The sequence below is a fragment of the Solea solea genome, chromosome 10 (assembly GCF_958295425.1).
Source record: "Solea solea chromosome 10, fSolSol10.1, whole genome shotgun sequence".
Lineage (NCBI taxonomy): Eukaryota > Metazoa > Chordata > Actinopteri > Pleuronectiformes > Soleidae > Solea > Solea solea.
In genome coordinates, this window is record NC_081143.1 from 17437556 (window position 1) to 17449667 (window position 12112).

At 39.8% G+C, this 12112-nt stretch overlaps 1 protein-coding gene across 1 annotated transcript; it reads right to left on the reverse strand.

Annotated features, from left to right (window-relative positions):
- Nucleotides 1-146: 146 nt before the first annotated feature.
- Nucleotides 147-4337, reverse strand: mchr1a (melanin-concentrating hormone receptor 1a). Its single transcript, XM_058641088.1, has 2 exons — nucleotides 4080-4337; nucleotides 147-1212 (listed from the first exon to the last, which is right to left on the reverse strand). The coding sequence occupies exons 1-2, from the start codon at nucleotides 4135-4137 to the stop codon at nucleotides 191-193; spliced, it is 1080 nt and encodes a 359-aa protein (XP_058497071.1). The 5' UTR covers nucleotides 4138-4337; the 3' UTR covers nucleotides 147-190.
- Between the last annotated feature and the right edge of the window lie 7775 nt (nucleotides 4338-12112).

Genomic DNA, 12112 nt, shown 5'->3' on the forward strand with positions numbered 1-12112 from the left:
AACTTGAAATGTTACGACGGATATTTGACGTTAGCATACTGTGAGCTCAGGTGTGTTTTTTTTGCATTTTTAAACCACTGAAGCTCTGTAAGAAGCTGCATAAAGCTTTGAAAACCATCAAGTGTTGGAAATCAGTGACTATGGACTGAGTAATGGAAAGCAGAAGACATTTTTGCCGCATATTTTTGATTTACTGTGGGGCCACATTCGACGGTATCATGTCCCGCGGCGCTGGCCCCTGCTGACCCCCGTCAGGTACCATTCGCATGCTCACACTGCCGCCATCGGTGGTGCTCGTGTTGACGTGAATCTTCCTGTTGATTTGATGTACAGCTCGGAGGAACTGCCTCTTGAAGGTGTCACTGAGGATGATATAGATAAATGGGTTGATGCAACTGTTAGCGTAGCCCATGCTTATGGCTATGTTGTATGCGTAGGAGAAGGCGAGGCTTGGCTTCTGCACGCCGAGGTGGATCAGCTGGAGGATGTAGTAAGGAGCCCAGCAAATGAAGAAAGCCAAGCAGATGACCACCGCCATCCGCGTCACCTTCCTCGTTCGAACCCTCATACTCCGCGGGGGCAGCGGCGCCACGCTGGTGGACATGTTTTGGAGGATCTTGAAGAACGCCAGGCAGATTATCACAAAGGGCATCGCAAAGGCCAAAAAGAACTGGTAAAGAGTAAACCAGTACGTGTTGTTGACCGGGTCAGGCAGGAGGAGCGCACAGGCCACCAGGCCGCCTGGAAGAGGCATCAGGCCTGCGTACATCCACACTGGGATGATGGTAAGGAAGGACAGACCCCACACCATGACGATGACCACCGCTGCCACGCAGGGCGTGCGGACGTAGTTGAAGCGAATGGGATGGACTGTAGCCAAGTAACGGTCGAGGGTCATTGCAGTCAGGATGTAAGTGCTGACAATCTGGCTGTTGGAGTCGAGTGCAGTGATGACCGTACACATCGCGGCTCCAAAGTGCCAACTACCATTACCCAGCAACTGGTGGATGAGGAATGGCATCCCAAGGAGAAACAGGAGATCTACAATCGAAAGGTTTAAGATAAAAATGTCCGGAACAGTTTGCTTGGCGTGGCACTTTGTTTTCTTCATGATGGTGTACAGGACAATCGAGTTGCCGATGATACCCAGAAAGCAGATGATGCCAAAGATTACAGGGAGGATAGCACTGGAGTGAGGCGCCCCATCAGCAGCTGTAGACAGGAAGGAGATATAGGTGCAAACATTTAGTCATTAAATCACGTATAGACTTGTGCGTAATTGTTTTTCTTTTTCACACTGGGGGAAACTGAAGTCACAATTTCAGAACAGGAGATTATATATGTGAACCAAACCAATAAATCTTTTTTTCTGTCAGTGACCACATTTTTCAAAATCCACTTTTCTCCCCATACTTTTTGAAAGATTGGTTGACTGGTTCTTTTTCAATTCAATTCAATTCATCTATATTTATCGGGGACAACGCAGTGAGACATAGTAGACATAAATAGAGTACACATAGAGTATATAGTAATTTGCTCCTGAATTTACACTATATTACTGAATATAGAATCTGAATCTATAATTATACACTCCTGTCCCTGGCTGGGCTTTTCAGAAATAAAAAACGTATCACATGTACAAAACAGGTGTATAAACAAAGACCTATACCTCATCTACCTAATACAATGTAAATATGCACACACACACTTACACACAGTCTGGCCTCATAAATATGTATTTAAAGTGGGTGCAATCTTGTTTTTGACCTTTTCTTTTTTTAAAGTGAATGTTTTTAAATCTTTTATCAGTTCTATTTCTTTAGGGAATTTTATTCCAGATGTGACTTCCTTTTGATGGAGAAAGCTGTGGTTGTGTGGTGGGATATTTTACAGTTGTTATTGACAAAGCTCCTGGTGAGTCCGCTGTCTTTGGATGTAACCACAGGGTGGCTCTGGTGCTAGATTACTGACACGTCCATCCATCCATCCATTTTCTACCGCTTTATGCTCCACATGAGGGTTGCGGGGGGTGCTGTGCCAATCTCAGCCGACATAGCCGACACCCAGGACTGATGGCCAGTCCATCGCAGGGACACAAACAGCCATTCACGCACACTCTCACACCTACGGTCTATTACGAGTGGTCAATTTACCTCATTAAAAATTAATTTAACAAAGCAGAGGTCAATGAAGCTTTCAGATCTCAATAGTTTATATTTGTGCGGTATATGACGGCAGTGCCAGCGAATTGGCTTTTTATCTCGGATTTTCAGAGCTTTATTTTATCATGAACCTACAGTCTATGTTTTATTGTAGAAGGAGCTGCTTGTGCCCCGGCTGTCACACAATATGAGATGTGGGAGAAGATCGTGGCCTGCATTCATTTGAAGCAGTTCAGGTTGTTTTTTTATTGTCTTTACATGGTGATTCAATTTGAGATGAGGCTCCAGGTATTTGAATTCTGTCACCGCACCGATGTCTCGATCATGTATGTTCCCTTTGAACTGTTGACGCAGCAGATGATTGATTGACGTGTCGTGCGTTTAAACACACACACACCTGTTACACACATCACATCAATCAAACGCATGCACCGTGTTTTCAAAAAACACCTTCAAAACAAGATCATGGCAAACACGTCATGTGTTTCTGCAGTTGCCGTATTGAAATGCATTATAGAGCTGATAAGAGCGTAACATAGTTGAGATATGAATAACTGTGAATAATGGGTTTTTTTTGGTAAAAAGAAAAACAGAGTGTAACGCTGTAGCATATAAGGCGCATTTAAAGTAAAACACTTTGATGGGGATGTTTAATCCCACTGCTTGTATACAATTTAATTTGTGTTTCAGGTTGTAGGAAAGATTTAGAATCACCCAAGGCGGTTTGTATCGAGCCCTAAAGTTGCACTAAAGTTAATTCAGATTAAAGAAGTCAAGGCCCCATCGACATAATTCATGAGTCGACGGACTTATTTCTCCTGGAAGCCTATAATCTGATAAGTAAACGGATTGATTATGTTTGAACACATGGAACCAGGTGGGCAAGACCCCTGTTATAAGTGTTTTTTAAGTCAGTGCGTGTGTTGTGAGTGACAGTAGAATGAGGCCTTGTGCAGCGGTGGAACAAGTTTATTCGGAGCTTATTCTGCAGTAGGTTTGGGAGATTTTTGTGAGTTTTGAAAGTTAGATTAATTACTAGCGCATGATGGATGTTTGTAATAAAAACTGTGTGGAGAGTAATGAAAGGGTGCCTTCAGTGTTGACCAATGTGAATGGAAAAAAAACAAAAAAACTGAAGTAACATATCTGGTGTGACAGGGTTGTCATGAAGCCAGGTATATTATCAGACACTAAAATAAGCACCTGTCACGTCCCTGTCTCCATCCACAGTTGGCGAAATAATTTACATACCTGCGTGTGTGTGCTTGTATTTGTAACTTCAAGGTCCTAATGAGGCAGAACCTCATTTCTGACGGACTAGTTTTAAGTTCAGGGCTAATATTTGAATTGTGGTTAGGTTAAGGTTAAGGCCTCGGTCAGGCTGTCCAAATGAATGAAAGTCAAGGTGAGTCTTAAAATGCAAGAGTGTGTGTGTGTAAAATGTATAAACCTAAGGAAGCAAGGACATTTTGGCTGGTTCTCATATTTTGTCATCTCTTAAAAGTGTCTTTTTTTAATGGTCAAGACCTGGTTTAGGGTTAGGGTAAGGCACTTATGGTTAAGGTTAGGGTGATGGGGGCTAGGGAAAACATTATATGTCTATGAGTGTCCACACAAATAATGCTGCACAAACATGTGTGTTTTCAGATATCCTATGTAATGATGTAATGTGAGATATTTGATCTGAACACGTTTTATACACAAATGTCACAAATATCTGAATGACCTAACTGACCCAAGTGACTCTGTCATCCCCTGAAGTGTAAGTAACTGAAAGTAATTCAATTGATTCTTTTTTTTTTATTATACTGTTATTATACTGGTATTTTTTGGTATTTTAATGCTGAATTAAGTTTAGGTGCTTTCACACAAAGTGTGTGATGGAAAAGTGTGTGTGCTGCTGGCTGCTCAACTTACCTCGTGCTGATGAATTATTGTGTCCGAGAGAAACATGAGTGTCGTTATAGAAATCCATCGGTTAAAAAAAAAAAAGAAAGAAAGTATATTTTAATCCAAGTGTTGGTCAAAAGGGTCTGCTTTAATCCAGATATGTTGTTGTTTCAGCAAGTTTAGTCTCTGGGCATCAATCTATGAGCAGACTGTGCGCTCTGCTCCTGCAGTGATGATCATGAAGCCTCTCCCAGTGAACGAGAGCATCTTCACTCAGAGTCAGCGGCTCTCTCTCTCTCTCTCTCTCTCCCTCTCTCCCTCCCTCTCTCTCTCTCTCTCTCTCTCTCTCTCTCTCCCTCTCTCCCTCCCTCTCTCTCTCTCTCTCTCTGTGTGTGTGCAGCTCCGACTGCGCTGCAGGTTTCAGATCATTAGTAGCCTGGACATGATTTGTACATCAGTTGGGTTTGTGCGCGCAGACGAATAATTGGATCATGTAGATAATTTAATTTAATTGAATAATAATAATGATGATGATTATGATGATGATGAAATATTAGAATTGATTGGCAGATTGGTTCGAATTTCACAGACTGGGCAGATTGTCAATAAGCTCAGTTAAATCTTGTATTTGAAGTGTTTGCTCTGAGACAGTCTGTCCTCACTTTGCAGACTAATGAGGACACACCTGAAGAAACCCCTCACGGTGTTCCGTGCTGGCGATAAATGACTCAAGCGCTCACAAAAAAACAGCTCTGATCTAAATCATTGCAGTCTTGATTGGTTGATCCACGTGAGACCCACCTGGTGTTTCCAGCAACACACCGCTAGATGTCCTTACTGCTCCCGTATTTGAAGCCCGCACACATCGCACGTCTCTCTCCGTGTGTGTACTTGTATTTATGTCTTTGTGAGGACATTTTGTCTTGGTCCCACAACTTTAATCAGGGTTAAGACCTGGTTTTCGGGTAAGGGGCTAGGGAATGTATCATGTCTATGATGTGTCCTCACTAAAACAAGTCTGTGTGTGTGTGTGTGTGTGTGTGTGTGTGTTTGTACCTGGTATTCCTTATGCTGTGGGGACCTAGTTCACACAGTCACACCATGGGGACTTGTCTTTTTTTATGGGGACAAAAATCAAGTCCACATAACACAACATCTAGCCTTCATCCACTGTATATAATGTCCATGTTTTTTTTTCTGTACATAATGCACATCGACTATAGTCCTTTCCTTAATCCCTTGCTTGTTGTTTTGTCGTCTAATTTTGTTGTCTGCACACGTCTTTTTTGCTGCTGTAACGAGTGCATTTCCCTTTTGTGGGACAAATGAAGTTTATCTTATCTTATTTTATAAATGACTACATTTTAAGATGAAGTCATGTTTTAAAGTTAGGTTAAATTTAGAGTCAGTGTTAGGATTAGGATTAGGATTAGGCCAGTAGTAAGTAAGGTTAAGGTTAGAGTAAGTCTCCAGGAAAGGAATGTATGTCAATGCACTGTCCTCTGAACCTGTGTGTGTGTGTGTGTGTTGCTGGAAAACAATTATATCTAGAGGAACAGCAAATGTGCCTCTCGGAGAAGACTTGGGTTACAACGTCGTTGACAGATACAGATAATATAATGTCACCCCTCTGACAGCCAACAGGGAGCAGTATCTTGTATTTTCAACATCTCATTATCAACATCCCATTATCAACATCCCATTATATAGGGTATTGCAATAGGATTAGGGTATTAACAATAGGATATTGTTTACACGCTGACAATGTGCACCACATACTGCAGTTGTCTTAAAGGGATAATTGAGGGACACGCCAATCCCAGCTGACATAGGGTGAAAGGTGGGGTACACTTTGGCCGGAGTCTCCAGTCCATCACAGGGTCACACAGAGACAAACAATTCACTCTCACCAGTGTCCAATTATTCTGCACTCTGCATGTTTTTGAACATGTGGGAGGAGGTAACCGGAGAACCTGCAGAAAACCAAGACTTTACAAAAATCAATTCCCAAATAGCAGTCATACAGTGAAGAAGAGGCTAGCACTGACGCCTCACAGCTGTTGTTGTTGTCCCCTCGTGTGTGTGTGGGTTTTCTCTGGATACGCTGGATTCCTCCCACAATCCAAAAACATGCAGAGGGTAAAGACCATCATGTGGTCATGTGGAGGAGGAAGCGGTACAAAATGAGTGAGTGAGAACTTCCGAACGCAAAGGCTGTTAACGGTGAAGTGGCAAATATGTTCTTAGATATTAATCTGAGATGTTAACAAGCAACGTGGCTGAAATGTGTTTTTTTCTGTGTCTCTTTTAGCAGTCATATTGTCAGTGACAGCATCCAGTGCCTGTCTTACGCTGGTTCTAGCTGCATGGGCCCAGCAGGAGGTGCACACAGCTCAGACTATGGTTCAGTACTTTTTACAACCACATTACAAAAAAAAAACTGAAGGATCACTTTGAGCTCAAATTGTTTCTACCCCCAACACTGTCTCAAACTTAGAAAGCCATCTGTGCAGTAAACAAGTTTAAAAAATTATGCCTTTTGAGAGATTCTCATACACAGCTACAGCCCAGTACAGCCAAAAGTTGATATCCACAATTCAGTATCCAGCTCGGAGCCACTTTCCATCGACATCAATTAATCAATGTCTATATTGTCCTTACACTTAATCTCATCTTGGGTTTTTCTTCAGATGCTGCTGCAGGTCCCTGTTCTGATCAGGGAGGCTTGTGTGATGAATGTCCAGACTCTAGAGTGGTAGAAGAATTTCTTTTTTATGTCTTGTTATAATAACAATCCACAGTGCAAGGCTGCAGACTTCCTTCATCAAGAGTCTTGAGCCATTATTAGACACTGGGTCCCGTCATCCTCTGGTGTTTGTTGTTCATGTGTGATGAATGAAGTAGGATATTGTCTTGGTGAGATGTGCTTTGCTCGAGCATGCACGAGGCAGGACACACACCCATTCACTTGCAGTTGGTTGTCTGGAGTTTCTCCTGCTGTGCGATTGCACATGAGCTCACTCGGATATTATCCAGAGATCATAGGAAGCTGGCAGGGCGGTTTTTGGAGAATTTCTGGCCTTAAGTACATGTCTGAAAGCATCTTGGTCCCTGGACATTTGTCTAATATTTTAATTTGTAGCACTGGCTTGAACTATTATGTTTTGAGTGGATACAACATCCATATGCTGCAGGAACAGGACATGACTTGGGAATCAAACATTTCTCTTCCGGCTCATTGATGCTATCGTCACCGACGACCACGTTTAACGTTCGTGTCTGTAGATCTAACCTTCTCATCTTGGCAACTCTATAATCTCCTTTCAGTACATGCCATACATGAACAAAATGTTTGCTTGTTTCAAAGGAAAGTTTGAAGCATTAGCAGAGGGAGAGATATAACACATTTATCTGGGTTCATCAGTTCATGGGGGCCCTGGACATTGCTGACATTGGCATGAGAGGAGTTTTCAGTGTGGAACAAAAATAAATCTCCGGTCCTAATTTGCACTCAAGAGCAAAGAGAAGAGTGGTTACACATTGAGGAATAGAACTGGACCAACTCTCTAACTGAAGCAAAAAAGGTTGTATATAATGTGTATATATAGGTGTTCAGAAGTCATTTTGTGTCTAATGGTCTCTGGTCTATAAGAGGCTTGTGTAACAGATCCCTATGATGTTCGGTTCACAGATCAAACAGCTCTATAAAGAGTAGTTCAGCGTATGCACAAATAAAAGTTCATCAGCCTGTGTACAAAGTACAGCTGTGAATGCATTTCATGTACAAATTGAAGTGTGTTTCTAAAGTGGTGGAACTGCTTAGCTTAAGATGCTCAGTCAGTACCTTGAACCGAACTGAAATACTTGAATCACCACCTCAGTCTTTAATATCTAATGTCTAAGTGGTTACCACTCAAGCAACAACAACAGGTGAGTTCTTTGATCAAAAATGTTTTACTAATTTGGCTGAAAGCTGAGGGCAAGATGTTTCAAAACTTCTTTGGTAATAGCTAGTTATGATAATAACTGTTCCCCCCTGTGTTATAACAGGGGACTTCTCCCACATCTTTTGGGATTGTCCTAAATTGCAAAAATTCTGGGAGAATGTGAAGCAACAAATATGTGAGATTTTTAATTTAAATAGACCAGTTGAACCACATCAACTCATTTTGGGTACTGTATCGTTAACAGATTTAGGGAAAAATAGTGTGTTTATGCTCAGGGTTCTTTTATTGATTGCACATAAAATGATTACAGTAAATTGGCTTAAGCCTCATCCTCCCACACTGGACCAGTGGTCTCAAAGGCCTTCGACTCCAGACGGACTTGTATCTTGAAAAATGGTCACCTGTATTTGGAAAGGTGAGAATATTCAACTAGGCTAGATGGTGTACCTACAAAGAATATTCTTTCACCTCTTTGCTATTTGATTGTCCCTGTAGTTTGTATTTTGTCAGTTTGATACCAATATGAGTAATGATACACGTCATAATGTGTGAGACTCTGTCAAGGAACTTGTTCTAATAAATGTTAAAAAATTAAAAAATAAAAGTTTTACTGTGGTTTCCCAAACATTATGTGGAACCACTTTATTTTCATCTCTAGTTCACAATAAGATAAAATAAGATAAGATAGTCCTTTATTAGTCCCCCAGTGGGGGAAATGTACTTTGTCACAGCAGCAAAGACAGTAAGGATAAAGATAATTAATAATAAAAATGCATTTCCACATATGTGAAAGCACAGTATAGACAGATATTAACAATACAGCTGTAAAAACTTGATGCACATTATAAATCATGAGCAAATTTGTACCTACATTTATGAAATGCACTCTCATTTCTCTGAAACTCATTTGAAACGGTAACCAACCACTTCCAAGAGATATATGTGTTTGATAAATGAATCCCAACTTCAGTTTATGCATATTTTATTCAATAAATCTTAAGAAAGAAAAAATGGAATATCAGCTTTCTGCTCAGAGTCATAAATTGTAACTGTTAATTTCATGGGATTGTTACGATTTAAACGATTATGCTGATCAGGGGATCATGGGGAATGATAATAAAGAGTGCAGAGAAGTTGTTGGAGCCTATTCAAGAATGCTGCCACGCTTGTTACAACTTTGTTACAACTCTTAATTAAGCCCAATTTGGTTTGAGTACAGACCCACGTGATTCACTTGCACCTCCCTTACCACAGGAAAGACGTGTGATACATTGGCATTCCAGATGCCCTACAGCGATCACTCATTTACCCTAAAAAGCTAATACTGCACCTTCTGAGAACTGCTTTTAATGTCCAATAAATATTGCTCTTGGGCATTTATGTGTATTTATTTTAGTGCTTCTACTTCTGCTTGTTTCATTTTGTTGTTAAGTGCCTTTGAGCATTGTTGAAAGAGCTATACAAAGCAAATGTATTATTATTATCATTCTTTGTAGTTCTATAGGAGTAGTGATAGTTTGAGGAATCTGGGATTCCTTTTTTTAGCTTCTCCACATTGCCGCAGGTTCGCAAATGGTGCTCTTCTTTAAAACCAGAGTGGATGACGTTTGAATATCTGCTCATCGTAATGTTAAGACAGACAGGTGTTAAACATTCACTCCACTATGAGGAACTTCACTGAGGTACTTGTGGCAAGCCATCCACGTAATATTTAAAATAATAATTAATTTTATTTATGGCCTTTCACAAAACAAAAGGTCACGTCTGCAATTCAAAATGTACTACTACTACTAATCATCATCATGTCATATTCATATCTGTTTTCATACGTAGTTGCTGGAGCTGCATTTTAGGACGTTCTGGTACAAATGCCCCAGTTGATAATATGACGTAATGATCCTGTTTCTTCACTTAATCTACGCATTTGTTGTCAGTATGCCTCGTATGTATGTCGCAGGCCAAATAATAAAATAGCCAAATTGCTGCAATAAGTGTGCAACACTCCTCAAAGACGCCTCAAAGACTAATGATAGCTTTAGTATGACACAGTGCTGGGATGAAAGCATTTTTCACATTTTCTTCTCTAAAACCAGTACAGTGATGTGACCCCATCAGTAAAGCCTTTTTAAAGTGCTCCAAACTGGTGTGTCAAACAAGACTATCAAAGCTTGGCTGACAGGACGGTGCAACACTTTCATCATCCTCTTGGTTAAAGCTATTTTTTCTCTCCCCTGTTACTTCTCTCCTTTTCGCCCTGTTTTTGAGTTGTCATTATTTCATTATTACTAACATTTGAATTAATTTGCTGTCACAAGCAATGGCTTAAATGCTGAGGTGGAAAGTAATGAGTTACATTTACTCGTGTTACTGTAACTGAGCAGTTTTTTTTTTGTTACTGAGTAAAAAACAAATGTTGGCCTGAATAAATAAAAATGTACTGGAAACTTTGGCAGTGAATGATGAGGACAGAGGACAGGTGAATGATGAGGACAAGTGAATGAAGAGGACATAGGATAGGTGAATGATGAGGACAGAGGACAGATGAATAATGAGGACAGGTGAATGATGAGGACAGAGGACAGGTGAATTGGCACTAATTAAGGTCCCTGATTGAGTGACCAAGTTAAAGCATTTGTGACCTTTTGACCCATTTTGACTGATACATTTGTGTCCCCTTGAACCCCAACGGTGTTAAAATAGTAATTAAACAGTCATTTTAAACAAGCTAATTTTCTTTAACTTGAGTATATTTTAGAACAACTTTTACTTGTACTTAAGTAAAATGTTGAGTTGTTTCAGTACTCTTTCCACCTCTGCTTCAATGCCATTTATCTTATTCTGTCTTCTGATGTGCTGTGTTTTGGTTTCAGAATAAGGACATCAATAGATTTGCCTTTTTTTTTACCATTGAAGATGCAGTAATAATTCTCTGATTTTTGGATGGCTGTGATATTTCACATCACATAGGACCGTGCAGATGTTGATATTATGAGAAATAAAAGTGGTTTTATGTTTGATATAATGGGTATCTTGCTACAGTTTCAAAGAAGAAAATAAAAAGGGCTTTGGATTCATACACTCGGCAGAAATATAGACAGATACAGCAAAGACAAAAAGAGGAGCTTGTAGCTACATCTGTAACATGGACGTGGTTTGTGTGTAAAAAAAAAAGAAAAAAAAAAGAAATCTATGGATGGGAACAGATATATGTTTCTATATTATACAGAAATGACGGCATATGCATCAACAGACACGCAAACATGTTTTTATATCTTAGTGAGGACACCTCATATACATAATGCATTTCCTAGCCCCTAACCCTAACTTTAACTATCACAACTAAATGTCTAACCCTAACCTGTACATCTCTTAACCCTGAAAAGGCCCTTTAAAGTTGTGAGGCCCAGACAAAATGTGCCCACAAGGTGAAAATGTCCACACGACAATAGGTTTTTTTGGACCCACAAAAATATAATATATACAAGTACAAGTACACACACACACACACCACACGATGATAGCTGGAAGACACTGGAAGAGAATTAGGAGGCTGATTAAACCATTCTTTAGAGTTTGAGAGTGTAAGGCAGTTCAGACTGCCTACCTCACTTTGTCACCTTAATTTAAAGACATGAAAATGTTTGCAATTATTCAAATTCCATCTGGGGACCTGGGCCTTTTCCTGCCTGGTAATCCATCATCTTAGTCCATCATGGTGAAAGGAAATAATTAAAAATGTACAATTCACAGTAGCCTTGTCTCCTGTATTAACTGATTATGTTTATTCAATTTGACTGGTATTTATTGTTTATGAAAAAGTCAGACAATGTTTAACATTTCTCTTTTACAAATTTGGGAAATGCATTTTTTAGAAAATGTCAGTTTAAGTCAGATTATGATTTACAAAAGGTTACCTTTTGACTGGTTTATTAATTGGCAGATGTATGGCATATTATTGATATGACAAATGGGGAAGGAAAAAAATCACAAAATAACACTGTCTCATTATTATCATTATTATTATCATTATCATTATCATTATCATTATTATGTTATATTATTGCTGCTGTCATTGTCAACCTCTTTATCCTTTTAGTGCTTCTGGCTCAAACA

Coding starts and splice junctions, on each gene's coding strand:
- mchr1a (XM_058641088.1), bottom strand. CDS start 4,137: ATGGATTTCTATAACGACACTCATGTTTCTCTCGGACACAATAATTCA. Junction 1,213..4,079: donor CAATAATTCATCAGCACGAG/GTAAGTTGAGCA, acceptor TCCTGTCTACAG/CTGCTGATGGGGCGCCTCAC.